The 27,205-nt window shown below is 42.7% G+C and overlaps 2 protein-coding genes and 2 long non-coding RNA genes across 5 annotated transcripts; 2 read left to right on the top strand and 2 right to left on the bottom strand.

Annotated features, from left to right (window-relative positions):
- Positions 1–4,495: 4,495 nt before the first annotated feature.
- Positions 4,496–7,781, bottom strand: LOC121911531 (uncharacterized protein C22orf31-like). 2 transcript variants are annotated; one of them, XM_042433098.1, is made up of 5 exons: positions 7,410–7,781; positions 6,510–6,632; positions 5,712–5,796; positions 5,459–5,681; positions 4,496–5,303 (listed from the first exon to the last, which is right to left on the bottom strand). In XM_042433098.1, the coding sequence occupies exons 1-5, from the start codon at positions 7,416–7,418 to the stop codon at positions 5,075–5,077; spliced, it is 669 nt and encodes a 222-aa protein (XP_042289032.1). In that variant the 5' UTR covers positions 7,419–7,781; the 3' UTR covers positions 4,496–5,074. The 2 variants fall into 2 exon arrangements, with proteins under 2 accessions (XP_042289032.1, XP_042289031.1); XM_042433097.1 differs by having other exon boundaries at positions 4,501–5,303; positions 5,459–5,796; positions 7,410–7,776.
- A 2,029-nt stretch (positions 7,782–9,810) lies between these two features.
- Positions 9,811–11,614, bottom strand: LOC121912161. Its single transcript, XM_042434263.1, has 4 exons — positions 11,590–11,614; positions 10,611–11,068; positions 10,310–10,488; positions 9,811–10,225 (listed from the first exon to the last, which is right to left on the bottom strand). Exons 1-4 carry the CDS (start codon positions 11,612–11,614, stop codon positions 9,967–9,969), a joined length of 921 nt encoding a protein of 306 aa, XP_042290197.1. The 3' UTR covers positions 9,811–9,966.
- Positions 11,615–15,850: 4,236 nt separating this feature from the next.
- Positions 15,851–19,781, top strand: LOC121911532. The gene is made up of 3 exons (XR_006099890.1): positions 15,851–16,220; positions 16,789–18,839; positions 19,389–19,781. It is a non-coding gene; the product is annotated as an uncharacterized LOC121911532 (long non-coding RNA).
- Positions 19,782–24,088: 4,307 nt separating this feature from the next.
- On the top strand, positions 24,089–25,910 carry LOC121911533. The gene is made up of 2 exons (XR_006099891.1): positions 24,089–24,951; positions 25,518–25,910. It is a non-coding gene; the product is annotated as an uncharacterized LOC121911533 (long non-coding RNA).
- The last annotated feature ends 1,295 nt before the right edge of the window (positions 25,911–27,205 follow it).

Here is a 27,205-nt window from a genome sequence, read left to right as displayed (position 1 = left end):
ACATTTATGTATATTTATGTACGTGAATGTACATTTATGTATATTTATGTACTTTTATGTATATTTATATACATTTATGTATATTTATGTATGTTTGTGTACATTTGACGCACTGCGCGGGGCGCACTTGACTGACATTTTCGCCACATCACTGGGTTCACATCACTGGTCTGTAACGTGTCAACAACACACAGACTGGTATGAAGTACTTTTACATGTCCACTGTTTGCCTCTTACAACGTGTTCTGGTTTTAGTCCTGTTCAGGATATGCCTGTATGAGTCTTACATTATCCAGGTTTCTGATGGTCTGTGTCGGAGTGACAACCTCTGTCATTTCTGCATTAAGGTGGCTTCTATTCTCATCTGCATATTAGTTATCGATGTCCTGACCACGTTTATATTATGTTATGTCAACTTTCTTGTCAAACTCAGTCCATTCGAAAAAATATACAATACAAACAATGTACATCACATACATTCAAATGAAAAGAAAAAAAAATCGCAACTTTTTATTTATTTGTTTATTTTTTATAAAAGTCAGTTATACCATTCTTCAAAACGATACTCCCTCATTTGTTGTTTTAATAGTGGTGGAGAGCGCTGTCTAACACGTCAGTCCAAAATCCCTTTTATTTCTCACCCGTCTGTATATATCAATATAAAACATTTACTAATATTTTGAAGTTAGGTCTTGCAGTTTGCAAGACCTGAATAATAATTGTAAAAACTTTTTTTCAATGACTTAACGTTCTCCCCCATTCAGAAATGTATTTTGCTTATTGTTGGTGTGCTCGGGCTGTATAGTCATATTTAGGGAAGTGTATGTATTTTTTTTATCTTGGGAAGAACAGTTTTCTCCTGAACTCTTGGCTCATTAAACTGCCTGCTGCTTATGAGAGGAGCTGTTGTGATTGGCATCAATCAAGCTTCCCTTAACTCCACCTGTTGTTGTGAGAAATATTGTATTGATCAATGAATTTGACTTTCAGATGTTTATTTCACTCGTTCATTTTATTTTATGTTGGTCTTGACATCAACTGTGATGTCACGCCTATGTTACATCACAGAGGATGTCCACACTCAGTTGACAGCACTGGTTGTTTGATGTCATCAATGATGCCATCAAGGTCTCCATCAGAGATTTGAAATAGGACCTCCTCCAGTCATTTTCTATTACACTCCCTCACAGGAGACGTGGCTCGAAAAACCCCTGTGGCTGCCCACGCCTCGGCTACTGGAATGCTGCCGAGATGACTGCATGCCGAGGGGAGCCTCTAGTCGCCAGGTAGAGCCGCTCGCGGTGACACCTGGGGGCCCTGCCAGCGCACAGGCAGAACCTGGCCATGTCTTGTGCATGTTATCGGTTGGTATGGGAGGCCCTGGCACCATGGGAGCTTGTCGAGCGCCCGTTTCCTTTTTTTTTTGTTTTTTGTTTTTTAGACAGAAACACCTACTAACATTTGTATCTTCATGCAGATGAAGACAGAGCAGCTAGATGTCAAATGCCATGAATATCAGCTTTGTTCTCAAATCAGCCGAAATGATTGTATAGAATAATTTCATGATTCAGATAATTGTCCCCTTAATTTCATGCCATTTTTATTAACATCACATCTTATATTGATTCAGATCATTACCTTTACCCTCAGTATGTTGTTCATCTGTTCTGTGCAGTGGTGGAAGAAGTATTCAGATTCAGATACAAGAGTATGAGTAAAATGAATTCAAAGGTAAACACATGCAGCAAAATGCTGTCTGTCAATGTAATGGTAATATATTTAAGTACCATTACCAACTCATTAACATGTTTACATCATTACAATATTGCATCTGGTCAAGGCACAGCTTATTTAACCATTTTACTTACTGCTGGGTGGTTTTATATAAGACAATATGTTGTATTTTATAAGATGATGATTCTGTTTGCACATTAAATATACATTTTTAAAGTGGTAGTAATGTACTGGAGTAAAAAGTAAAACATTACTCACTAAAATGTAGTGAAGTATAAAAAAAACTGAAGTATCTCAAATTTAGTACAATGCTTGAGTAAATGTCTTTAGTTACATGAATGTGTAATTGATTTATTCTTTTTATTTATATTTATTATAATATATTTTATAGAAATTTTTCCACAAGTTTGAGAGAAAGTAAGAAAGTAACACCAAGTAATCTGCAGGATGGTCTGAAACTTGCTTTGATTCATTCAGTGTTGGTCAGCTAACAAACCTTGGTGGAAAATAAACATATTAATTTTGCAAAATTTATTTTAATACTGTGTTGACTAAAAACTACATTTTCAAGTAAAATAATGTTTCTACTGGTTCGTGCAAATCTTATGACTTAATTATTATAAATGTAGATGGTTAGTATGAACTGCAATGCTGAGGAAAAAAAATTCTGTAAAGGAGGAAAAGTGATAAAAATCCTGATATAACTATATATCATATCAAAAGTATTTTGAGTTGGAGATTAATGTTGGACTCAAACACGCAGCCTGAAACGGTCTAATAATGAAAGAGGCAAATTCATTTCAATACAATACAAGAAATTATTGTAAGGTGTGTTTAAGTGCTGGAGGTCCATTTTTAACAATATGCAATTCCCTTAAGGTACCTTCCCTGAGATAGAATGAAAATTCTCTACACATTTAATTACAAAAAATACTGAGAGTTCGTTTTGATATTTCAAAAAAAATCAGTAAACATTCACAATGCATTTTCAAAACAATACGTATGACATAAATACCCCTTTTGTTTTGTTTTTTGTTTTTCTTCCAAATGTTCAAACATTGTTTTAGCTACAACAGAGCTCAGACATGGATTAATCATATGTTTTTAGTCACTGTATTAATCAAACTATAACCTGGTTCCTGATATTGGGGCTGCAGGTTACTGATAGAGACTGTAGGCAGTGGCTGGAGGAGCAGATGGTTACTGTGAGCTGGAGGAGGATGGTTCTGTGGATGACTGGAAGAAGCTGTTGGTGGTGTTTGGTAGTAGTTTCAGGTGGAGGGAGGCTCTTCAACTTTCTAGCAAAGGAAGTTGATGTAGTGATGTAGGTTCTGGCTGCAGCTGTCTCTCAGAATCTGCAGGAGGAGGCAGCAGTACAGGTAGCTTGCAGACGCTGGAGGCTGGAGGTGGAGGTTTGGGCTGCAGCTGTCTGCTAGTATCTGCAAGTGGAGGATTAAGATTAAGATTAAGACCAACAAACACAATAAAGAATGTTCAAACTAAGAAGGAAAGAGAAACAATCGGTAGTAATCCAAGAAACAGTGAACATATGGCATAAATCATTTTTAAAAATATACAAAAAACTACACAGCACCGTCTAACAGTGCTCATGATGTGCAAAGGGTCAATGTGAGAGGACACAATGCAGCCCAGAATTATATACAATACTTTCCACTGTGCATCACTAACTACAGTACTTTATGTGAAAGACATACACACCTGGTGTAGCTGTAGGTGGAGATTCAGACTGCAGCTCTCTGCCAGAACCTGCAGGTGGAGGCAGCGGCTACAGGTTCCTGGGAGATGTTTCAAAGAGGAGCTGGAAGCAGCTGGCTCAGCCAGAATCTGTAGTTGGTGGGGGTGGTGCAGGTTGCAGTCAGAGGCTGGTGGTGGAGGCTGGTGAGCTGGAGCTGTTTGTCATAATCTGCAGGTGGAGACAGATGTTTCAGAGATGAGCTGGAAGCATCTGTTGGTAGAGGTTCAGGTTGCAGCATTCTGCCACACCCTATAGGTGGAGGAGGTGGTGCAGTTTGCTGGAAGAGGCTCCTGCTGAAGGTTTGGGCAACAACCATCGCCTTCACCTGCAGATACTGGCAGATACTAAATCTCCACCTGTAGTCTTTGCCAGCAACTTGCAGATGAAGGTGATGGCTGCAGGTTTCTGGCAGAGGCTGTAGGTGGAGGCCCAGGCTGCAGCTGTCTACCACAATCTGCAGGTGGAGGCCCAGGCTGCAGATTGCTGGCAGAGGCTGTAGGTGGAGGATTAGGCTGCGTTGTCTGCCAGAATCTGTAGGTGGAGGCGGCGGTGCAGATTGCTGGCAGAGGTTGTAGGTGGAGGATTAGGCTGCGTTGTCTGCCAGAATCTGTAGGTGGAGGCGGCGGTGCAGATTGCTGGCAGAGGCTGTAGGTGGAGGCCCAGGCTGCAGCTGTCTGCCACAACCTGCAGATGGAGGCGGTGGCTGCAGGTTGCTGGCAGAGGCTGTAGTTAGAGGCCCAGGCTGCAGTTGTCTGCCAGAATCTGCAGGTGGAGGCGGTGGCTGCAGATTGCTGGCAGAGCCTGTAGGTGGAGGCCCAGGCTGCAGCTGTCTGCCACAATCTGCAGGTGGAGGTGGTGGCTGCAGGTTTCTGGCAGAATCTTCAGGTGGAGGCAGCGGCTGCAGATTGCTGGCAGAGGTTGTAGTTAGAGGCCCAGGCTGCAGTTGTCTGCCAGAATCTGCAGGTGGAGGAGGTGGTACAGACTGCAGCCATTGCCTCCACTGGCAGATTCTGACAGACTGCTGCAGCTCAAATCTCCATCTGTAGCCTTTGCCAGCAACTTGCAGATGAAGGCAGCAGCTGCCTCCTGGCAGAGGCTGCAGGTGGAGGTTCGACTTGTTGCTGTTTGGAATTTGGCCGTAAGATGTTTTAGGTGGAGCACGTGTTTGCAGCTATCTGCTGTCTGCAGGTGGAGGCTAGGACAGCACATGGCTGGTGTCAGTTGGAGGCACAGTTAGATCTGATGGAGGCTGAAACAGGCTACTGGTTTAGGGCAGAACGTGGCACTTCAGGTGGTTTGCAGAGGTTGTCAGTGGAGGTGTCTGTAATTTTCTTCCAGAATCTGCAGGTGGAGCTTCAGGCTGCAGGTAGATGGTAGAGCATGCAGGTGGAGGCTGCAACAGCAGAGGTTGGATGTGTAGTTGGCTGGAAAAGAGTTCAGACAGAAGCTGCATTAACTGATGAAACGAGACAATTCTACCTGTTAAAAAGACTTAAAACTACAATATTATTAACAGATTTGATCTTATTGAACTATTCTAATGTCTTTAACTATTTACAAACTACTGATACTTTCAGTTCAGTTTCAGTTCTTAGCTCTTTTTCTTGGTGGCTGCTCAGGCTTTGGTTCTAATGAAATATCTACATCATGAAGGGGAGGATAGACTCCAACCCCATATGATACATCAACATTCACAAGCCCGTCCTCATTGGCTGAGGTCGTAAACGTGGGACGATTCAGTCTCTCCCACAGCTTTTGCTTGATACGACGGCCAAGCTCCAAACTGTACGGACGCAACCGGCCATCCTTGTATCTGTGAGGAGTGAAAGAAGCAAACATTTAATAATCACAATATGTGGGATTAAAATGTTTTTATATATTGAAAAAAATGACCAATAGATTTTTAGGTGATACTAAAAATGTGACAATGATTTGTTTGAAAAAGATTTAGATTTTTCATAAACATACGTCAGCATGTCATCAACCACTTCATGGTAGATCTGCTGGTACTCTTCTACTGAGCGGTTGTGTATCTTCAGAGGGCCGTCATCTTGCAGGGGGGCAGTGGAGGGCCGGGGGCTGCCGGGGGCCATATTTGAGACCACTGGCAGGTCGGCAGGTGGGATGGCGGACCGAGGGACCAAATTCAGCAACCTTGGAATGTCGGCAGCAGGGCTGGAGGGTTCAGGAGTGGGAGCCAATACCTCTGGCGGTTCAGCAGAAGGTCTGGAATGACAGGCCATGGATGTCCGCTTCCTCTTCCGGGGAAGTTTGGCAGTAGTAGCAGATTGCTGGTGTTTCTGCTCCTGGGGAAGTTCAGCAGAGGATAATGTTTCAATCTCACAAGAGAAAAATCTGCGTTAGATGCACTGATCAAGACTTTGGAAAAGTAAAAAGAACCTTCACAATTTACAGGGCTTTAGAGGAATAACCCTTAGTTTATTCAAGTCTGGATGCAAGAAGAATTTAATTTCAAGGAAAATAATGTCACAGAGTAAAGCTGTGAACTGGCACAGTTTGATGGGAACTTAACAGGAAGGTCAAATGAAAAGTAAGTCCAGTATGCAGAGCATTAAAGCTATGCAGCAGCAGTTGTGTCCAAAATCATTTATTATTCACAATATAGTGAACATAGTGTGTTTAACATTTGTAGAATTGTCTGATTCTGTAGTTTGTGAGGATTCATATACCCTAAACAGTCCAGTGAATATTATCATGGCCTAATTAAACCCTAAATAGTGGACTCAAATTATCCCACAATGCAACTTAAAAAGTTAATGAGGCACTGATCACTAATAAAACACATGATGTTCAGTACTTCATGTGACATGAACAGTGTTTAATTTTGTTTTATTTGACAACAAGATAGTGTTCTGTAATTGGCTGCAGCTAGTTGACGACAGTCAGCAAGTTAAGCGTGTTGTTAGAGAGATACTTTTTGATTTTCTACACTTCCTATATAGTAAATTATGAAATGTTTTGTAAGGCTTTAAAAAAACAGAAAATTGAAAAGTCTAACCTGGTCATCCCTGCAGCATGGACACTTGTTCCAGGTTGCAGGCTTCCTCACAGCGACTGCCCAGCGTGCAGAGATTCTGCGTCTTGAGTAGTTGTGGTCTTGCAGGGTGATGGGAACATCACACTGCAACAATACATACATGTTAGAACGAGGCTCCACAAGTGCAGTAAATGCAACAAAGGGCACTAAATAATGTAAATTTCATTTCACCATTTCTGCAAAAAAGTGAACTTCCCCCTTCAAAATGGCGGAAACTTCTGTTCCCTAATATTTGCCCATAAACAGACCAGGAGACCCCAGAGAAAACATTATCTGCTCTCTCTGTGCAGTGTGTACCCTTTTTCTGTGCTGGAATAGGTCTTACAAGCACATTTTGACACAGGGGTCTTCTTCAGGGCAGAGACTTAAATCAATATGTTGCCTACTGTCTGAAAATATAATATCACATATCTGCTGGGTATTATATACTAACTTCAAATACTCCAGTGTTGCATTTGAATTCACAACATCGACATGTATCCCATCAGCTGGGAGCTGGGTGATATAAATAATCTAATTACATATATGAAATAATGACATTACTGTCAGTAAGGCAGTGATTTAGTTATTTTATGCACATATTTGGTCATTTTTTCAATGAATATACAGTATAAATGGAGCTGGTACAGTCCAGTACTGACAATGTACATCACTGCAGTAAAATAACAGGCACATGTGCAGGTGCTTCATTTCCCTGTAATTCATTAGTTCATCCAAACTTCTCCTTCAACATATTGTTTTTACCATGTGACCCCGAGTTGGGGGAGTGTTCATGTCAGAGCCTTTAGATAAAACATTAGTGACCTTTAAGGGTTAAATACATTGAAAACACCACAGACTTTCAAAGTGTTCAAATCTCACATTTTCCATGATGGAAGTTTGTTTTCTCTCTCTCTCGTCAGTTTCAGTGAGTCTTTAGTCCTTAACAGGATGTAAGAAGTCCTCAGCAGAAGCGTTTATTTGCAAGAAATCGTCGAATGACAGTTCTGAAAACTTTTCTTTACAGTTAGGTTTTGTTGATGTTTAAATGATGATCATATAGAATTGATGCACCTGGAGACAAACATAGCAACCATGGAATCTTCAGCGTCCATCTTGTGCACATCTGTTTTTACAGTCACATCTCACCTCTGTGATCCAAAGTTTCATCCAATCAACCTGCAAAAGACCTGAAATCAAATCCACATCTAACTATGAAGAATTTTTTTTAGCTCTGACTGCGTCCTCAGTCATTCTGCTAGTTTGTTTCTTGTGTCTTTATATAAACAGCCTCTTATAGAAGAGACTATACTGCAGGCTTTTACAAGATTTTGACTAGGCTAATAAACTACAAGCTCATTTATAAATAACTTTTCAGATGGTATTTTTTATTTTCACTCAGTCTATATCTCAGATTTGCCATTCAGCAGCGAGATCGATATGTGCGTCTCCAAGTGCGCATTTTACGCACGTGGCACAGCAGCGGTAATTTAATTAATTATTGAAATCTTTCTACATGGTGACGGGTTCAGTCAGGGTCTAACTGTCATTCAGGGCTTTCAGTGCTAATTTCAGGGCTTTAGCTGTTAAACACAGATCACAGGTTTGTCCAGTAAAAACATTTGGAACATAGAAGACGTCCTCAGGATGAGTCCAGCCAAACCAGAGCTGCCGGGACGATTAAGTCCAAATTTAAATTATATACAGTATATGTATACGTTCATATTTAATATTTTCTCTCCTTTCAAGTTTGTTATTACAGTGAGATTTCGCTGCTTGAATGCAGTCTTACAATATTTTCCAATTTCGTGGTAGGCTATTATTGTGCGCATAGAAGCACACCATCCACAGCCATTCCATATCGAGCAAATCCATATACTGAACGCACCCTGTCTTATCCTTAGAGTAGATAAAAACAAAATGTGTCAACAGGTAATAATGAAAACATTTTACTGTACCATCAGTGAAGCTATACAATAACTGCATCATTTGTCTAAGTGAACAGATAAACCAAACATCACGCATGCGCAGGAATTTCAGTGTTTCCTGAAACGTACATTTAGCGAGTGTTGTATTATTGTGGTTTAAGATGTCACGATGCTTTACAGAGGTGAACTGTTTTGCTCAAATATACCTAACATTATTACCTCTCCGTCCATTTAATGGGAAGTTCACCCAAATTAGTAAAAAAGAACTCACTTCTCCCTTGAGGTGTCATGCAGATAGGTTTGGTTTTACCTTTTTACTTTGAGATTACTTCCTTTACCACAATACAACAAAGTAGAATGGATATTTGTTTGGGGTGCCCACATTGAAAAATTACATCTGAAAAATTCAACAGCATCATATTTTTCCAAAACCAGTGTCCAATACAACAAGGGTTGAGCAGATAACCCACAGAATACACTGTCTACAGTTTTATAGGGACTACTTTTTACTGAAGAAACAGACCTTATGAAAACTGTCCACAGGTCGGTGGTAATTCCAGTCACCTCTTGTACTGGGGTTTAGGCAGACATCTCAGAGACCGATATCTCAAAACGAATAAAACCGAAACCTGCAGCATATCCACCAGCTGCGACTGCCTCACCTTAGACCTTCCTCCTCCTCATGTAAATCAAAATCTCACTCCAAAAAATCCAAAAATCAAAGTTAGAAATCTTAGAGATCTCAGCATTTATACCGTCCATCTCTCTTTCTCTGAATTAACTAATATATCTCCAGTTGGTTTATCTCCAGCTGCAATATGAACAAAAATAAATTATATGTATTTAGACATTTATTGTATATATATTTTCTGAAATTGCTTTGCCAATAGATTCTTGCCATTAGAACAATATTATATCGTCAACCTTTAATTTTAAAAAGTAGCTCACAAACATTATTTCAGTGAAATACATTAAATCTTATCTTTTAAAACATTCAAGTCAAAACCTCAGTCTATTTTCCACTGTGCTACCTGGCAGAAATGTTTTTTGTTGTTGTTTTTTTAGAATTGTATTGATCAGTAACCTTTTTATTCACAGTGAGGAAATATACTTGCATTTGTAACGTGTAATCCATTTTAATTCTATTTTTCTTTTGTCCCCCGTCAGTACAGTATATACTTTCAATATTTCAGAGTTGTACTAATGGCTACACTTAAATTCACAGTTTCACTATCAGCCGGCTGGGAAATATATTATTTATTATTTTAAAATATGATATTACTGATTTTGATTATTTTATGCTCATTAATGGTGGGGTCAACCACCACTAATTAATTCTCCACTTGTTGGAAACACTGTAACCTGGATAACATGATGTTTTGTATAAAAATGCTTTTATGTACTGTTCAATATATCATGAGCATTGTTGATGGGTGACATGATGTGGGCACTCACCACTAAAATAATCAAGAGTACTCTTTTTTACCTGTTTCAATTTATGACCATATTCACTAACCAAGACCACACCCTTTGAACGGTATAAAAAGTAGTTTTATTTGGATTGTCGAGAGGGTTCTAGATTGGATGAGGATAGTGTATGGTGGGCTGGATGGGGGCCAGGAGAGGGATGAAGGGGGTCGATGGCATGGGGATGACCGGGGACCAAATGGAATCACAAAGAGGCTGGAGCGTCTAGGAACCCGGGGGTGGAGACTCAGGGTGGGGGACATGTCTCGATGAGCTTTCTGCTTCGTCATCCCCCTGTGGTTCCTAGAATAGGACAAGCAGAATTACTTATGCGGCAGTATTAACCCTAACAAGCATGTCTTTGATGGTGGGAGGAAACCGGAATACCTGGCGGAAACCCATGCGAACACGGGGAGAACATGCAAACTCCACACAGAGAGGACCTGGGACTGCCAGTGTTGGAACCCAGGACCTTCTTGCTGTGAGGTATAAGTGCTAACCACTGTGATGCCCACTGAGAGGGGACAGAGGAGAAAAATGGCGTTCGGGGGGGAGGGCCGTGAGAACTGAGACGAACGGGAGAGAAAGGGGTTAGACATGCTTATATAGGTATGCAAGAATGATTGAATCAGTGAGGCGCAGGTGATTGAATTTAGTGAGAGAGAGGGGCACGGTCTTGTTCCTGAACCTTTGTTATAATAACCCGGGGGTCGAGACTCAGGGTGGGGGACCATTCAGGTGGCTGATCGGAGGCGAACCACCTACTGCTGCGTCTGAGCACGGCAGGATGTCGTGGTATTGGGTAGTGCGCTTGTCTCAGAAAGCATTTGGGGGCGTCGGAGGACGAGGGGGTAGGCTGAGAGCTGCGAGGTTCATAGAGGGCTGGATGAAGGGCAGATACATGAGTCCAGTAGAGGGAGCACCGTGGCTCAGTGCGACTGTGGCTGAGGTAACAGCAGGACCAGTAGTGGCTATGGGAAGAAAGAGAAGAAAAGAGCTGCGGGGGCGGGTGGAGCCGAAAGCGCTGAAGTAGCCGCAGCTGAAGGAAGGGAAGAGGAAAGGATGCCAAGTGGACACAGGGATGAGACAAAAACGAAAACAAATACAAAACAGAGGGGGTTAGAAAGGAGGGAGCTCTGTGGCTCCCTTACGTATCAACTAATGAGGAAAACCAGGCTCCCTGAAGCAATGAATCAATTGCAATGAAAATTGTTCACTGTGGCAGAGCTGTCAATGTCAATGAAAATGAGGGCATGCCCTCAATGATACCTGAAGATGTAAACAAACGTTGAAGGAATGAAAAGAAGCAGGCGAGTCAAGGGAGCTATAGTAGCTGTGGCAGGAGGAAGTGAAAAGGGGCGCTGTAAACAAATAATATCGATGGAGGAGAGCTAGGATGATTCATAAAAGACGGATCGAGGGAGGGATGAAGGGATGAGGGTTGAGGGTCGAAGAGATGAGGGTCAAAGGGTGAGGGATGAAGGGATGGAGGGGTGAGGGATGAAGGTCGAAGGGTGAGGGATGAAGGGATGTGTCTGAAGTGGTAAGATGTGGGTCTCAGACGCAGGGATGAAACAAAAACACGAGGCAATTAAGACATTGGGAGCAGGCAGATTGGGGAAATACAACCTGGCCCTAGCTAGGACTGAAACAGTCTGTTGCCGCACCATAGCGGCGGCAGGATGGAATCATCGGTGTGCCAGTGTGGGGGGCACTGGGTAGGGAACCTGCAAGTGGTCGGCTGGAGCGGTGGTGGAACTGGAGGCTGTGCAGAACTGGAAAGCCTGGCTTTTTTTGTAGGCCATGGAGGGGCGAAGTGGCGGAGGCCAGAGGAAAGTGCTCGCGGGCACAGTGTTAACGACGGCTGGAGTGAGGGGATCGGCGACGGGGGGTGCTGAAGACACAGAAAAAAACATTTGGGTGTTGGGGAAGGGAGGGGAACACTGATAGAACAGTAGGAAATTGAGTGGGTCCATCAGAGGGAGTAGGCAGCAACTGTTGCTGTGGTAATGGCAGGACCGGAGGTGGCTGAGGGAAGAAACAAAAGGAGCTGCTGGAGCAGGTGGAGCCGAAAGCGTAGAGGTAGCTGCAGCTGAAGGAAGGGAAGAGGAAAGGATGAGGGGATGTATGTGCGGGGGTCGATTGTGCAGCCTGCGGACACGGGGATGAGAGAAAAGACGAAAAACACGAGACAGATCAGACAGGGAGGGAGCAGGCACAGGCGAAGATACGACCTGGCCCTGCAAGAGGCGTAGAGGTGGCGCTGGGCGGGAAACCCGGAAGTGAGCAGCCGTCCGGAGCGGTGGTGGAGCATGGATGTATAAAGAGAACTGGATACAGGAAGAGCGCCAGGCTTTGAAGCAAATTTGACATAGTGGCCAAACCGTGTAATTAAAACGTCACGTGATGCACATTGGCCCAAAAAGACTTTTTCCCCATAGACTTACATTGTGAAAGAGACGTCTGTAAATCAGCGGATACATTTTTCTGAGAGTCACAACCCCCGCGAAATGACTCATCTCACTATCAGAATTAAATCCATTCGGTCCGATCACATTTCAAAAGCCCAGAAGAGCCGCATAATTGAATTGTTTTATCACCATTCAAGTTAGCTGGAGGTCTGAACCGGAAGTAGTCAACTCGGCCAGCGAAAGTCACAAGTGCGCAGGCTCTTTGGGCCGCACAATGCGGAAGATCCGGGTACTTTCATACCGGGAAGTCGATTTTTTTTGGCTTCATGCGCCACTGAGCAACTTTCATAGGAATGAACGGGGCCCCGCCTCCGACGCTGTATCCAGTTCTCTTTATACATCCATGTGGTGGAGGTGGAGGCAGAGAGGAGCAGGAAGAACCTGGCTTTGTTGTCGCTTCTGCGAAACGGGATTTGTATCTGGAGTTCAGCCTGGCCTTCAGCCGGGACTGAAGAAGTCTGGGCTCTGTTGTAGTAGGTGGCGTTGTGACGACATCTGTGTGCGTCGTGCGTCGGCCCGGCGACGGACAATGGACCCGGAAGAGCGGGAGGATTTGAGCTGCCGGCGAGAGGGTTGATGGAAGTAGAGTCTGCATAGAGTTGGAAAGCTTGTCTATATCATTGTTAAGCAGGAGTGGGACGACCGTCTCCTTGAGAGCTCTCCGGAAGTGAGCAAACTCCCGGTTGAAGATGTTAATCGCTTGGAAAAGAGCCACGTCCGAGTGGGCCATTGCGTGGATGCGTGTGGAGCGTCTGGATCCCAGCTGATCAGAAGCGCGGCGTCTGGAGGAGAAGGGTTCCATGTGGATGTGGTGGTGATGGAGATATCTCGTTGGTACTGCTGGATCTAGTCGAGGGCGGTATGTTGTCGAGGAACGTGGATCACGGAGCACGAGCGGGAGGTAAGCGTGTGCGATGCAAGCGTGTCGTAGGTCGCGTGAGAACTGAGACGAACGGGAGAGAAAGAGGTTAGACACGCTTATATAGTTATGCACGGATGATTGAATTACTGAGGCGCAGGTGATTGAATTTAGTGAGAGAGAGGGGCGTGGTCTTGTTCCTATAATTATAACTCCATCACAAAGGCCTTTTCTGTAAGTAAAATAAGTGTCAATAAACAGACGACTTTGCCCCAGAGCCCAGAGGTATGTTGAGTTTGGTTGTGTTAGGTTGCATTTTTATCTTGACTCCTACCCCAACTACAATAAATTGACAGGAATTTCTAACTGAGCTTAATTTACACTCATGTTTATTTTCTCGCTAGCAAGGCAGCGTCGAGTCAGATCTCTCATGAGCTAAACAAACTTAATTGTTACATCTTCTGCAATGCTGTTGATTTTCAATATTCAAACCACACAGGACCAGTGCTGACAGATAAAAGAATTATGATTTAAGACTGTAGAGAAAGAGTGTAGTGAGGGATTCATGTGGTTACATATCTTCATCATGGTTTACTTTGTTTTGATAACGATCATGGAGAAATCCATGTGACTCATCTACACAGTAAAGACCCTTAACAAGCCTTCATGATGTAACTCTGTTCAGATTATAAAAATAGAAGATTTTCTGGAGAATTTTAACCAAAATACAATCATGCTGCTAAGTATGCAAAAAAAAAACCCTAAACAGCTTGATGAGTTAAGTTGGACATTTAGTCAATCTAATCTTTATGTTACTGGATTGATTTCATGGTTATAAATGTGATAACTGCCACAAAAGAAAAACAATCAGAGAAAACAAACAACCAGACAGAATCCAATGAAAAAAAATCTCTCCTACTGTTCAATGTCAATTGCATAAACAATTAAAAGTGTAGGCTACATTTTGTAACTATCAAACTCATCTTTTCATATTCTTATATCTTTCTCATATCTTGATCTCTGGCCAGTTCTGCCTCTCAGTGAAACAATCAGGTCAAATGCTGCCCTGAGAAGGTGACGCTCTTACCTGTTGACTCCGGGAAGATTCCACCATGAAGAGGATTAATCTTATTTACCACGTTCATACTTTCTGGCCTTTGTTTCCTCTTGGTAGCCTCTTACAGCCATTCAAATTGTCTCCCCAAGTCTCCCCAACCACTGTTTCTTGTCACTGTTGACCCGACTGTTGGTATAGGGTGGGTGTAGATAGATGTATCAATCTCCATGACATCCTTTTCTCCTCTGCCAGAGAGGAGCTTCTCTGGGAGGGCGTAACATAGGAGGTTTGGGAGGTTCACATTTTGCGCCCTCATCCAAACACCCTGAACCAAGTCACAAGTTCAACAACATGGCCATGAATTATCTATTGATCACAAATGATCACATCACACCATGTCAAAAAACCTCATGTCACGTCAAATCAAGTTTCCACATCACACTTCTGTAAGTTGTATACTGGACCACGATTGGCTCCAAACTAGTTGTGATGTCAGAAATCATGCTTGTACTGTATAAATGTGGGTGCTGTCTGTTAACATTCGGTGTGCTCGGGCTGTATAGTCATATTTAGGGAAGTGTATATTTTTTTTTATCTTGGGAAGAACAGTTTTCTCCGGAGCTCTTGGCTCATTAAACTGCCTGCTGCTTATGAGAGGAGCTGTTGTGATTGGCATCAATCAAGCTTCCCTTAAGTCCACCTGTTGTTGAAATATTCTATTTATCAATGAATTTGAGTTTCAGATGTTTATTTTACTCTTTCATTTCATCTTATGTTCGTCGTCACGGCTATGTGACATCACAGAGGATGTCCATATTGATGTGTCATCAGTTGTCAGTTGACAGCAGTGCTTATTTGACGTCATGAATGACAGCGTCAAGGCTTGGAACCGAGTTTATAAATAGGACCCCCTCCTGCCATCAATCTCCATTCCACACTCCCTCACAGGAGACGTGGAGGCTCTGATGCACCGCAGCAGCATGCGGCAGCCGTCGCCTCGGCCCACGTCTGCAGCCGAGGGGAGTCCTCGATAGCCGCCAGGTGTCATGCATGGCTGAGCTCGAGCTCGCGGTCCACCGCTTAGCTCGAGCTCGCGGTGCACCGCTGAGCTCAAGCTCGCGATGCATGACACCTGGGGGCCCTGCCAGTGCATAGATCTGGCCTAGTCTGTCGTGCTGGTATGGGAGGCTCAGGCAGCCTGGTTGCTTCAGAGCCTGTATATATTGCTGCTTCTTTTTTTCTTTCTTTTCTTTTCTTTTCTTTTCTTTTCTATCCTCTTGCTTTCTTTCTTCACTGCATGCATACATTTATCTACATTTATGTATATTTATGTACGTGAATGTACATTTATGTATATTTATGTACGTCCATGTATATTTATGTACTTTTATGTATATTTATATACGTGAATGTATATTTATGTCGGTTTATGTACATCTGCGCTGCGCGGGGCGCAATTGACTGAGATGACTGCCTGCAGACATGTCCCGAACAGGACTAAATCCAGGACAAGTTGTAACAGGCAAACAGTGTAGGTGTTAAAGTACTTGTTACCCAGTAGAGAATTGGGTCCAATTATATCTTTATTTTTCCATAGTTTCCTCATTTATCTCATTTTCATTTGTTAATCAATCTGTCAATGACTTATTTTACACACACAGTCCTTATTTGTCATATCAACTAGAGCAAACTTATGATTGCTTAGAGGGAGTTAAGTCCCACCCTCTCTTTACGCAGAAGTCAGTGAGTTGCAGTGCGGGTAAAACAGCAGCGGTCGGAGTGGATGAGAAATAGAGAGTTAGAACAGCGATTATTAACATATCCATGAGATGAAATACTCTTCTGAAGACGGCAGAGGTGTGCGAGGGTCCGTGAGCCAGGAGTAGTAGTACTTTTGGCATTATCGTCTCGGTGAGTTGCCGAGCTAATTAGCGCCAGCGCATGCTAACTGTATTAGCCACACTGTGAGTTGATGTGTGAGGTGGCAGAAAACGTGTCTGTGCTCCATAAACGCTTGAACTTGGCTTATCACTGCTGCTCACTGTTTGTGTTAACTATCTTAAGAGTGAAAAACTGAATATTATTGCTCTGGTAATTTAGAAGAAGTAAGGTATGATGTTTATTTTGATACTGTGTGTGTAGTTATATTGAGATACCTTGTATGATGAAACTGATGGATAAGTTCATTTATAACTAAAAGTTAAAACATCATAATTCAAGGGTTAACAGCTAAAATTCATGTTGATTAAATTCATGTTTAAAAGGTTGATTAAAAATGTATAAAAAGGTTGATAAAAATGTATAAAATGTGGGAAATACTTACATTGAGATAAAACAAAACAAAACAATTGTACAGTTAAAAGAGAGAATTCATTTAATCATTATTGTGCTACAGTAATGTGTGGAGAATTATTATATTACTATGGCCATTAGAGAAAAGTAGTGACGTCATGAAAATAACAGTCCTGTCTTCATGCAGGCTGGGTTTTTTTGAGAACTAGAGAACTGGATCTGGATTCTCCCTGTGGATGGGAGATGGCGAGCCCTCAGTGAGATCTCTTCTTAACCTAAGGAGTGAGGAACCGAGACCTGAGAAGAGGACCTGGTATCTTTTTTTGCTTCCACTCAAGTATCAGTGTGGTAGGACCACCACACATCCGACTACTTGAATTTTTCCCCCTGACTTGACATAAAACATTGACTTGAGCGCGCTGACTGATATGGCAAAGACATTAAAGGGACATTACACTCATGGACACTTTCAATTCAAGTTCTGCTGAAAGACTGTGAAATCTTGAGATATTGATGATAATTGCACTGCATTTTATGTTCATGTTTTATAACTTGGTACAGTAAACTTACCTCAAACGTTCCTGGTGGCTCCATTTACCTGTTTTGTCTGCCATTCCCTTTTCAACCCTCCCATTACGAAGCTAGCCCCTGGTCCATATATTCTTTATTCTTTACCCTGTAGCACCTAGTGGGTTACACATACGCTCACAATTTTTTTTAGGGTTAGGATGGTATTCTTGGAATTTGGGCTCAGTCTTTGGAAATCTGAATATGATTAGGGTTAAGTTCAGGTGCATCTTACTCCCTATACTTCAGTTCAATTTGGAAGTGATCAAGTATTCCTCCATGGAAAAATACAATCGCCCCAGAAGGAGTCTTTGGGCATATTCCAAAGACTGAATCCAAATCCAGGAATACGATCCTAACCCGGGTTTTTCTTTTTACGAAGATGGAAGGCGTCCTCAATCACAGCTTCAGAGGTGGGCCTCAACACACAAGTCGAGCACTGCTTTCCCAAGGCCCAGTTCTTGCACGCTGACTCTGACCTCCAGAGCGGGAAACTCTCTGGCGGTACTTCAGCGACTCAACTCGGTCACCTCTGAAGCTGTGAAGGTCCACGGTTCCATCTAAGGGAGCCTAGTCGACCTCAGCTCGATGAATTTATTGATTTGAAGGTCTATTTATAAACTTCCCTGTGTGGACTCATGACATCATATGTGATGTCATAGAAGGAGTTACCACTTTAGTACCATGACATCATCAGTGAGCTGAAACAGGCTGATTCACATCCTGTCATTACATCACAGATGATGTCATGAGTTCAGTCAGATCTTGAGGACATTTGAGCTGATATCAGAAAGGATCTCTATTAATTAATCAATGGGTAAAATGTTGTTGAAAAGTGGAGGTTGACTGGACGTCTACACGACATATAATCATTTGAAATATGATGTTAGAAAGGCTGAAAGTGTAATTGGAGTGTGGAAACAGGTAGTTCAGCATTTATTGATCTATACAACTTGTGATATTAGTTGGATACAAACTGTGTCACCTGATTCGCAGATGTGCTGCAGCCACCTATTGGCTGGTTTAATTAATGCACCTACATTAGTGGGTAGGCTGAGCAGTTGGAGGGCGGCAGGCTTTAGAGAGTAAATACATGAGGTGTGTGTTTCTGACATAATGTAAGTAGTTTCTGGTTTGTTCTTCTTTGGAGTGTTTAATTCGTATCTGTGAAGGGAATATTGTCCATATTACCTAACCTACACTTGAAATTACTGCGCTGTGTAAATATGTGAATTATCCTGCCACTTGCCTGACATAATTTCCTCCTTTTTCATGTCTTTGTTAATGTGCATCGCTATTTAAAGCATATGTAAGCCAGTAGAGAATTGGGTCCAATTATATCTTTATTTTTCTATAGTTTCCTTATTTATCTCATTTTCATTTGTTAATCAATCTGTCAATGACTTATTTTACACACACAGTCCTTATTTGTCATATCAACTAGAGCAAACTTATGATTGCTTAGAGGGAGTTAAGTCCCACCCTCTCTTTACGCAGAAGTCAGTGAGTTGCAGTGCGGGTAAAACAGCAGCGGTCGGAGTGGATGAGAAATAGAGAGTTAGAACAGCGATTATTAACATATCCATGAGATAAAATACTCTTCTGAAGACGTCAGAGGTGTGCGAGGGTCCGTGAGCCAGGAGTAGTAGTACTTTTGGCATTATCGTCTCGGTGAGTTGCCGAGCTAATTAGCGCCAGCGCATGCTAACTGTATTAGCCACACTGTGAGTTGATGTGTGAGGTGGCAGAAAACGTGTCTGTGCTCCAGAAATGCTTGAACTTGGCTTATCACTGCTGCTCACTGTTTGTGTTAACTATCTTAAGAGTTAAAAACTGAATATTATTGCTCTGATAATTTAGAAGAAGTAAGGTATGATGTTTATTTTGATACTGTGTGTGTAGTTATATTGAGATACCTTGTATGATGAAACTGATGGATAAGTTCATTTATAACTAAAAGTTAAAACATCATAATTCATGGGTTAACAGCTAAAATTCATGGTGATTAAATTCATGTATAAAAAGGTTGAAAAAAATGTATAAAATGTGGGAAATACTTACATTGAGATAAAAAAAACAACAACAACAACTGTACAGTTAAAAGAGAGAATTCATTTAATCATTATTGTGCTACAGTAATGTGTGGAGAATTATTATATTACTATGGCCATTAGAGAAAAGTAGTGACGTCATGAAAATAACAGTCCTGTCTTCATGCAGGCTGGGTTTTTTTGAGAATTAGAGAACTGGATCTGGATTGTCCCTGTGGATGGGAGATGGCGAGCCCCCAGTGAGATCTCTTCTTAACCTAAGGAGTGAGGAACCGAGACCTGAGAAGAGGACCTGGTATCTTTTTTTGCTTCCACTCAAGTATCAGTGTGGTAGGACCACCACACATCCGACTACTTGAATTTTTCCCCCTGACTTGACATAAAACATTGACTTGAGCGCGCTGACTGATATGGCAAAGACATTAAAGGGACATTACACTCATGGACACTTTCAATTCAAGTTCTGCTGAAAGACTGTGAAATCTTGAGATATTGATGATAATTGCACTGCATTTTATGTTCATGTTTTATAACTTGGTACAGTAAACTTACCTCAAACGTTCCTGGTGGCTCCATTTACCTGTTTTGTCTGCCATTCCCTTTTCAACCCTCCCATTACGAAGCTAGCCCCTGGTCCATATATTCTTTATTCTTTACCCTGTAGCACCTAGTGGGTTACATACTCAATAACAGGTGGTGTGCCATTGACAAGTTAAAGAGTGATGTGGCGAAAATCTCAATCAAGTGCGCCCTGCGCAGTGCGTCGGGATGTGCCCAGCGCACTTTAGTGGATTCATGGAAATCTCGCCGGGCGCACCTGAACCACAACTTGACAACCTGTGGAGAAAAAAAGAAGCGGATGAAAGAAGGAAATAGCAAATATTCAGGCTCTGAAACTCCCATGGAGCCAGAGCCTCCCGTACCAGCAGCGATTAAACAGAGTTGGCCAGGTCTGCACGCTGGTAGGGCCCCCAGGTGTCACCCACAGATTAAACTCAGCGGCTTCACCTGGAGGTAACGAGAAGCATCGAGGAGACTCCTCGTTAGCAGCCAGATGACTGGAGGAGTTCCTGTTCACAACCTAAGGTCTGAGCCTTGATGGCGTTATGGATGACGTCAAATGACCACTGCTGTCAACTGAGAAGTGATGACACATCAATATGGACATCCTCCGTGTTTGTTTTATTGAATGTTTGTGGTGACGTCATCTATCATGCCAGGGCTATGTGACACCACAGAGGATGTCCATAATGATGTCCCATCAGTTGTCAGTTGACAGCAGTGCTTATTTGACGTCATCAATGACAGCTTGAAGGCTTTGACCCGAGTTTATAAATAGGACCCCCTCCTGCCATCAATCTCCATTCCACACTCCCTCACAGGAGACGTGGAGGCTCTGATGCACTGCAGCACCATGGCAGCCGTCGCCTCGGCCCACGTCTGCAGCTGAGGGGAGTCCTCGATAGCCACCAGGTGTCATGCATGGCTGAGCTCGAGCTCATGGTGCACCGCTGAACTCAAGCTCGTGGTGCACCGCTGAACTCAAGCTCGCGGTGCATGACACCTTGGGGCCCTGCCAGTGCATAGACCTGGCCCAGTCTGTCGTGCTGGTATGGGAGGCCCAGGCAGCCTGGGTGCTTCAGAGCCTGTATATATGCCGCTTCTTTTTTTATTTTTTTAATTTTATTTCTTCACTGCGTGCATACATTTATGTACGTTTATGTATATTTATATACGTTAATGTATATTTATGTGTGTTTATGTATATTTACAGTACAGACCAAAAGTTTGGACACACCTTCTCATTCAAAGAGTTTTCTTTATTTTCATGACTATGAAAATTGTAGATTCACACTGAAGGCATCAAAACTATGAATTAACACATGTGGAATTATATACTTAACAAAAAAGTGTGAAACAACTGAAAATATGTCTTATATTCTAGTTTCTTCAAAGTAGCCACCTTTTGCTTTGATTACTGCTTCGCACACTCTTGGCATTCTCTTGATGAGCTTCAAGAGGTAGTCACCTGAAATGGTCTTCCAACAGTCTTGAAGGAGTTCCCAGAGATGCTTAGCCCTTTTGCCTTCACTCTGCGGTCCAGCTCACCCCAAACCATCTCGATTGGGTTCTGGTCCGGTGACTGTGGAGGCCAGGTCATCTGGCACAGCACCCCATCACTCTCCTTCTTGGTCAAATAGCCCTTACACAGCCTGGAGGTGTGTTTGGGGTCATTGTCCTGTTGAAAAATAAATGATGGTCCAACTAAACTCAAACCGGATGGAATAGCATGCTGCTGCAAGATGCTGTGGTAGCCATGCTGGTTCAGTATGCCTTCAATTTGGAATAAATCCCCAACAGTGTCACCAGCAAAGCACCCCCACACCATCACACCTCCTCCTCCATGCTTCACGGTGGGAACCAGGCATGTAGAGTCCATCCGTTCACCTTTTCTGCGTCGCACAAAGACACGGTGGTTGGAACCAAAGATCTCAAATTTGGACTCATCAGACCAAAGCACAGATTTCCACTGGTTTAATGTCCATTCCTTGTGTTCTTTAGCCCAAACAAGTCTCTTCTGCTTGTTGCCTGTCCTTAGCAGTGGTTTCCTAGCAGCTATTCTACCATGAAGGCCTGATTCACACAGTCTCCTCTTAACAGTTGTTCTAGAGATGTGTCTGCTGCTAGAACTCTGTGTGGCATTGACCTGGTCTCTAATCTGAGCTGCTGTTAACCTGCGATGTCTGAGGCTGGTGACTCGGATGAACTTATCCTCCGCAGCAGAGGTGACTCTTGGTCTTCCTTTCCTGGGGCGGTCCTCATGTGAGCCAGTTTCTTTGTAGCGCTTGATGGTTTTTGCGACTGCACTTGGGGACACTTTCAAAGTTTTCCCAATTTTTCGGACTGACTGACCTTCAGTTCTTAAAGTAATGATGGCCACTCGTTTTTCTTTACTTAGCTGCTTTTTTCTTGCCATAATACAAATTCTAACAGTCTATTCAGTAGGACTATCAGCTGTGTATCCACCTGACTTCTGCACAACACAACTGATGGTCCCAACCCCATTTATAAGGCAAGAAATCCCCCTTATTAAACCTGACAGGGCACACCTGTGAAGTGAAAACCATTTCAGGTGACTACCTCTTGAAGCTCATCAAGAGAATGCAGAGTGTGTGCAAAGCAGTAATCAGAGCAAAAGGTGGCTACTTTGAAGAAACTAGAATATAAGGCGTATTTTCAGTTGTTTTACACTTTTTTGTTAAGTACATATTTCCACATGTGTTAATTCATAGTTTTGATGCCTTCAGTGTGAATCTACAATGTCAATAGTCATGAAAAGAAAGGAAACTCATTGAATGAGAAGGTGTGTCCAAACTTTTGGTCTGTACTGTACGTGAATGTATATGTACGTTTATGTATATTTATATACGTTTATGTATATTTATGTATGTTTGTGTACATTTGAGGCACTGCGCGGGGTGCACTTGACTGACATTTTCGCCACATCACTGGGTTCACATCACTGGTCTGTAACGTGTCAACAACACACAGACTGGTATTAAGTACTTTTACATGTCCACTGTTTGCCTCTTACAACGTGTTCTGGTTTTAGTCCTGTTCAGGATATGCCTGTATGAGTCTTACATTATCCAGGTTTCTGATGGTCTGTGTCGGAGTGACAACCTCTGTCATTTCTGCATTAAGGTGGCTTCTATTCTCATCTGCATATTAGTTATCGATGTCCTGACCACCTTTATATTATGTTATGTCAACTTTCTTGTCAAACTCAGTCCATTCGAAAAAATATACAATACAAACAATGTACAATATATAGCCTACATTCAAATGAAAAGAAAAAAATCGCCACTTTTTACTTATTTATTTATTTTGTATAAAAGTCAGTTATACCATTCTTCTAAACGATATTCCCTCATTTGTTGTTTTGATGATGGTGGTGGAGAGCGCTGTCTAACACGTCAGTCCAAAAGTTCTCATAGGTGTTCAATTTGGGTTGAGATCTGGTCACTGCGAGGGCCATAGCATATGACTCACATCATTTTCATACTCATCAAAACATTCAGTGAACCCTTTTGAACATATAAATTGGGGCATTGTCATCCTGAAAGAGACCACTCATATCAGGATAGAAATGTTTCATCATAGGATAAAGGTGATGACTCAGAACAACTTTGTGTTGATTTGCAGTGACTCTTCCCTCTGAGTGGACAAGTGGACCCAAACCATGCCAGCAAAATGCCCCCCACAGCATAACAGAGCCACCAGATCCCCTCACTGTAGGGGTCAAGCATTCAGACCTGGACCAGCTTTTCCTTTCATTTGTCAACCTCCAAAGCATATTTGGCATACTGTATAAATGTGGGTGCTGTCTGTTAATATTCGGTGTGCTCGGGCTGTATAGTCATATTTAGGGAAGTGTATATTTTTTTTTATCTTGGGAAGAAGAGTTTTCTCCGGAGCTCTTGGCTCATTAAAGTGCCTGCTGCTTATGAGAGGAGCTGTTGTGATTGGCATCAATCAAGCTTCCCGTAACTCCACCTGTTGTTGTGAGAAATATTCTATTTATCAATGAATTTGAGTTTCAGATGTTTATTTTACTCTTTCATTTCATCTTATGTTCGTCGTCACGGCTATGTGACATCACAGAGGATGTCCATATTGATGTGTCATCAGTTGTCAGTTGACAGCAGTGCTTATTTGACGTCATGAATGACAGCGTCAAGGCTTGGAACCGAGTTTATAAATAGGACCCCCTCCTGCCATCAATCTCCATTCCACACTCCCTCACAGGAGACGTGGAGGCTCTGATGCACCGCAGCAGCATGCGGCAGCCGTCGCCTCAGCCCACGTCTGCAGCCGAGGGGAGTCCTCGATAGCCGCCAGGTGTCATGCATGGCTGAGCTCGAGCTCGCGGTCCACCGCTTAGCTCGAGCTCGCGGTGCACCGCTGAGCTCAAGCTCGCGATGCATGACAATTGGGGGCCCTGCCAGTGCATAGATCTGGCCTAGTCTGTCGTGCTGGTATGGGAGGCTCAGGCAGCCTGGTTGCTTCAGAGCCTGTATATATTGCTGCTTCTTTTTTTCTTTCTTTTCTTTTCTTTTCTATCCTCTTGCTTTCTTTCTTCACTGCGTGCATACATTTATCTACATTTATGGATATTTATGTACGTCCATGTACATTTATGTACTTTTATGTATATTTATATACGTGAATGTATATTTATGTCGGTTTATGTACATCTGCGCTGCGCGGGGCGCAATTGACTGAGATGACTGCCTGCAGACATGTCCCGAACAGGACTAAATCCAGGACAAGTTGTAACAGGCAAACAGTGTAGGTGTTAAAGTACTTGTAACCCAGTAGAGAATTGGGTCCAATTATATCTTTATTTTTCCATAGTTTCCTCATTTATCTCATTTTCATTTGTTAATCAATCTGTCAATGACTTATTTTACACACACAGTCCTTATTTGTCATATCAACTAGAGCAAACTTATGATTGCTTAGAGGGAGTTAAGTCCCACCCTCTCTTTACGCAGAAGTCAGTGAGTTGCAGTGCGGGTAAAACAGCAGCGGTCGGAGTGGATGAGAAATAGAGAGTTAGAACAGCGATTATTAACATATCCATGAGATAAAATACTCTTCTGAAGACGTCAGAGGTGTGCGAGGGTCCGTGAGCCAGGAGTAGTAGTACTTTTGGCATTATCGTCTCGGTGAGTTGCCGAGCTAATTAGCGCCAGCGCATGCTAACTGTATTAGCCACACTGTGAGTTGATGTGTGAGGTGGCAGAAAACGTGTCTGTGCTCCATAAACGCTTGAACTTGGCTTATCACTGCTGCTCACTGTTTGTGTTAACTATCTTAAGAGTGAAAAACTGAATATTATTGCTCTGATAATTTAGAAGAAGTAAGGTATGATGTTTATTTTGATACTGTGTGTGTAGTTATATTGAGATACCTTGTATGATGAAACTGATGGATAAGTTCATTTATAACTAAAAGTTAAAACATCATAATTCAAGGGTTAACAGCTAAAATTCATGTTGATTAAATTCATGTTTAAAAGGTTGATCAAAAATGTATAAAAAGGTTGAAAAAAATGTATAAAATGTGGAAAATACTTACATTGAGATAAAAAAAAACAACAACTGTACAGTTAAAAGAGAGAATTCATTTAATCATTATTGTGCTACAGTAATGTGTGGAGAATTATTATATTACTATGGCCATTAGAGAAAAGTAGTGACGTCATGAAAATAACAGTCCTGTCTTCATGCAGGCTGGGTTTTTTTGAGAACTAGAGAACTGGATCTGGATTCTCCCTGTGGATGGGAGATGGCGAGCCCTCAGTGAGATCTCTTCTTAACCTAAGGAGTGAGGAACCGAGACCTGAGAAGAGGACCTGGTATCTTTTTTTGCTTCCACTCAAGTATCAGTGTGGTAGGACCACCACACATCCGACTACTTGAATTTTTCCCCCTGACTTGACATAAAACATTGACTTGAGCGCGCTGACTGATATGGCAAAGACATTAAAGGGACATTACACTCATGGACACTTTCAATTCAAGTTCTGCTGAAAGACTGTGAAATCTTGAGATATTGATGATAATTGCACTGCATTTTATGTTCATGTTTTATAAGTTGGTACAGTAAACTTACCTCAAACGTTCCTGGTGGCTCCATTTACCTGTTTTGTCTACCATTCCCTTTTCAACCCTCCCATTACGAAGCTAGCCCCTGGTCCATATATTCTTTATTCTTTACCCTGTAGCACCTAGGGGGTTACATACTCAATAACAGGTGGTGTGCCATTGACAAGTTAAAGAGTGATGTGGCGAAAATCTCAATCAAGTGCGCCCTGCGCAGTGTGTCGGGACGTGCCCAGCGCACTTTAGTGGATTCATGGAAATCTCGCCGGGCGCACCTGAACCACAACTGGACAACCTGTGGAGAAAAAAAGAAGCGGATGAAAGAAGGAAATAGCAAATATTCAGGCTCTGAAACTCCCATGGAGCCAGAGCCTCCCGTACCAGCAGCGATTAAACAGAGTTGGCCAGGTCTGCACGCTGGTAGGGCCCCCAGGTGTCACCCACAGATTAAACTCAGCGGCTTCACCTGGAGGTAACGAGAAGCATCGAGGAGACTCCTCGTTAGCAGCCAGATGACTGGAGGAGTTCCTGTTCACAACCTAAGGTCTGAGCCTTGATGGCGTTATGGATGACGTCAAATGACCACTGCTGTCAACTGAGAACTGATGACACATCAATATGGACATCCTCCGTGTTTGTTTTATTGAATGTTTGTGGTGACGTCATCTATCACTGTAGGGGTCAAGCATTCAGACCTGGACCAGCTTTTCCTTTCATTTGTCAACCGTCTGTATGTATATAGGATGATATCAATAAATTCATAATGAGCATAGATTAAAACAGCAATTGGCCATATGTTATACAACTATGTATCTTTATTCAAAACATGAGACATTATCAGTGAGTGATCTTTGGGAAACTGTTGACCTGTTTGATGAACCTTCAACACTGTAGTTGGCATTTTGGAAGCTAGATGGCGCTGGAACGTGCTTCTTGGCGACATGACTTTTGTTAAATCCCAAAACTCCCATGAATCAAGTGTCTCTCGCCGGGTGCGGTGGCGCGCGCCTGTAATCCAAGTTACCGGGAGGCTGAGGCTGGAGGATGGCTTGAGCTCAGGAGCTCTGAACTGCAGCGGACTATGTGGATCGGGTGTCCGCACTAAGTTGGGTATCCATATGGTGCTCCTGGGGGAGCTCGGGACCACCAGGTCGTCTGAGGAGGGGTGCACCGGCCCAGGTCGGAAACGGAGAAGGTCAAAGCCCCCGTGCCGCTCAGTAGTTGGATCGCGCCTGTGAATAGACGCTGTAGTGCAGCCTGAGCGATACAGCGGGACCCAGTCTTTTTACACTCTGCACACTTTACAACAAACAGC

The sequence above is a fragment of the Thunnus maccoyii genome, chromosome 14 (assembly GCF_910596095.1).
Source record: "Thunnus maccoyii chromosome 14, fThuMac1.1, whole genome shotgun sequence".
Lineage (NCBI taxonomy): Eukaryota > Metazoa > Chordata > Actinopteri > Scombriformes > Scombridae > Thunnus > Thunnus maccoyii.
This window is presented reverse-complemented; position numbering and strand designations above follow the sequence as displayed.

What these genes read in the sequence shown, in the direction of transcription:
- LOC121911531 (XM_042433097.1), bottom strand. An exon ending in CATGCTGCAGGGATGACCAG is followed by an intron (nt 5,797 to 6,509) that starts GTTAGACTTTTC and finishes GAACTTCCCCAG; the next exon opens with GAGCAGAAACACCAGCAATC. An exon ending in GTGGTTGATGACATGCTGAC is followed by an intron (nt 5,304 to 5,458) that starts GTATGTTTATGA and finishes CACTCCTCACAG; the next exon opens with ATACAAGGATGGCCGGTTGC.
- LOC121912161 (XM_042434263.1), bottom strand. Translation starts at nt 11,614, where the DNA reads ATGATTCCATCCTGCCGCCGCTATG. An exon ending in TCCATCCTGCCGCCGCTATG is followed by an intron (nt 11,069 to 11,589) that starts GTGCGGCAACAG and finishes TTGATACGTAAG; the next exon opens with GGAGCCACAGAGCTCCCTCC. An exon ending in TTCGCATGGGTTTCCGCCAG is followed by an intron (nt 10,226 to 10,309) that starts GTATTCCGGTTT and finishes GTCCTATTCTAG; the next exon opens with GAACCACAGGGGGATGACGA.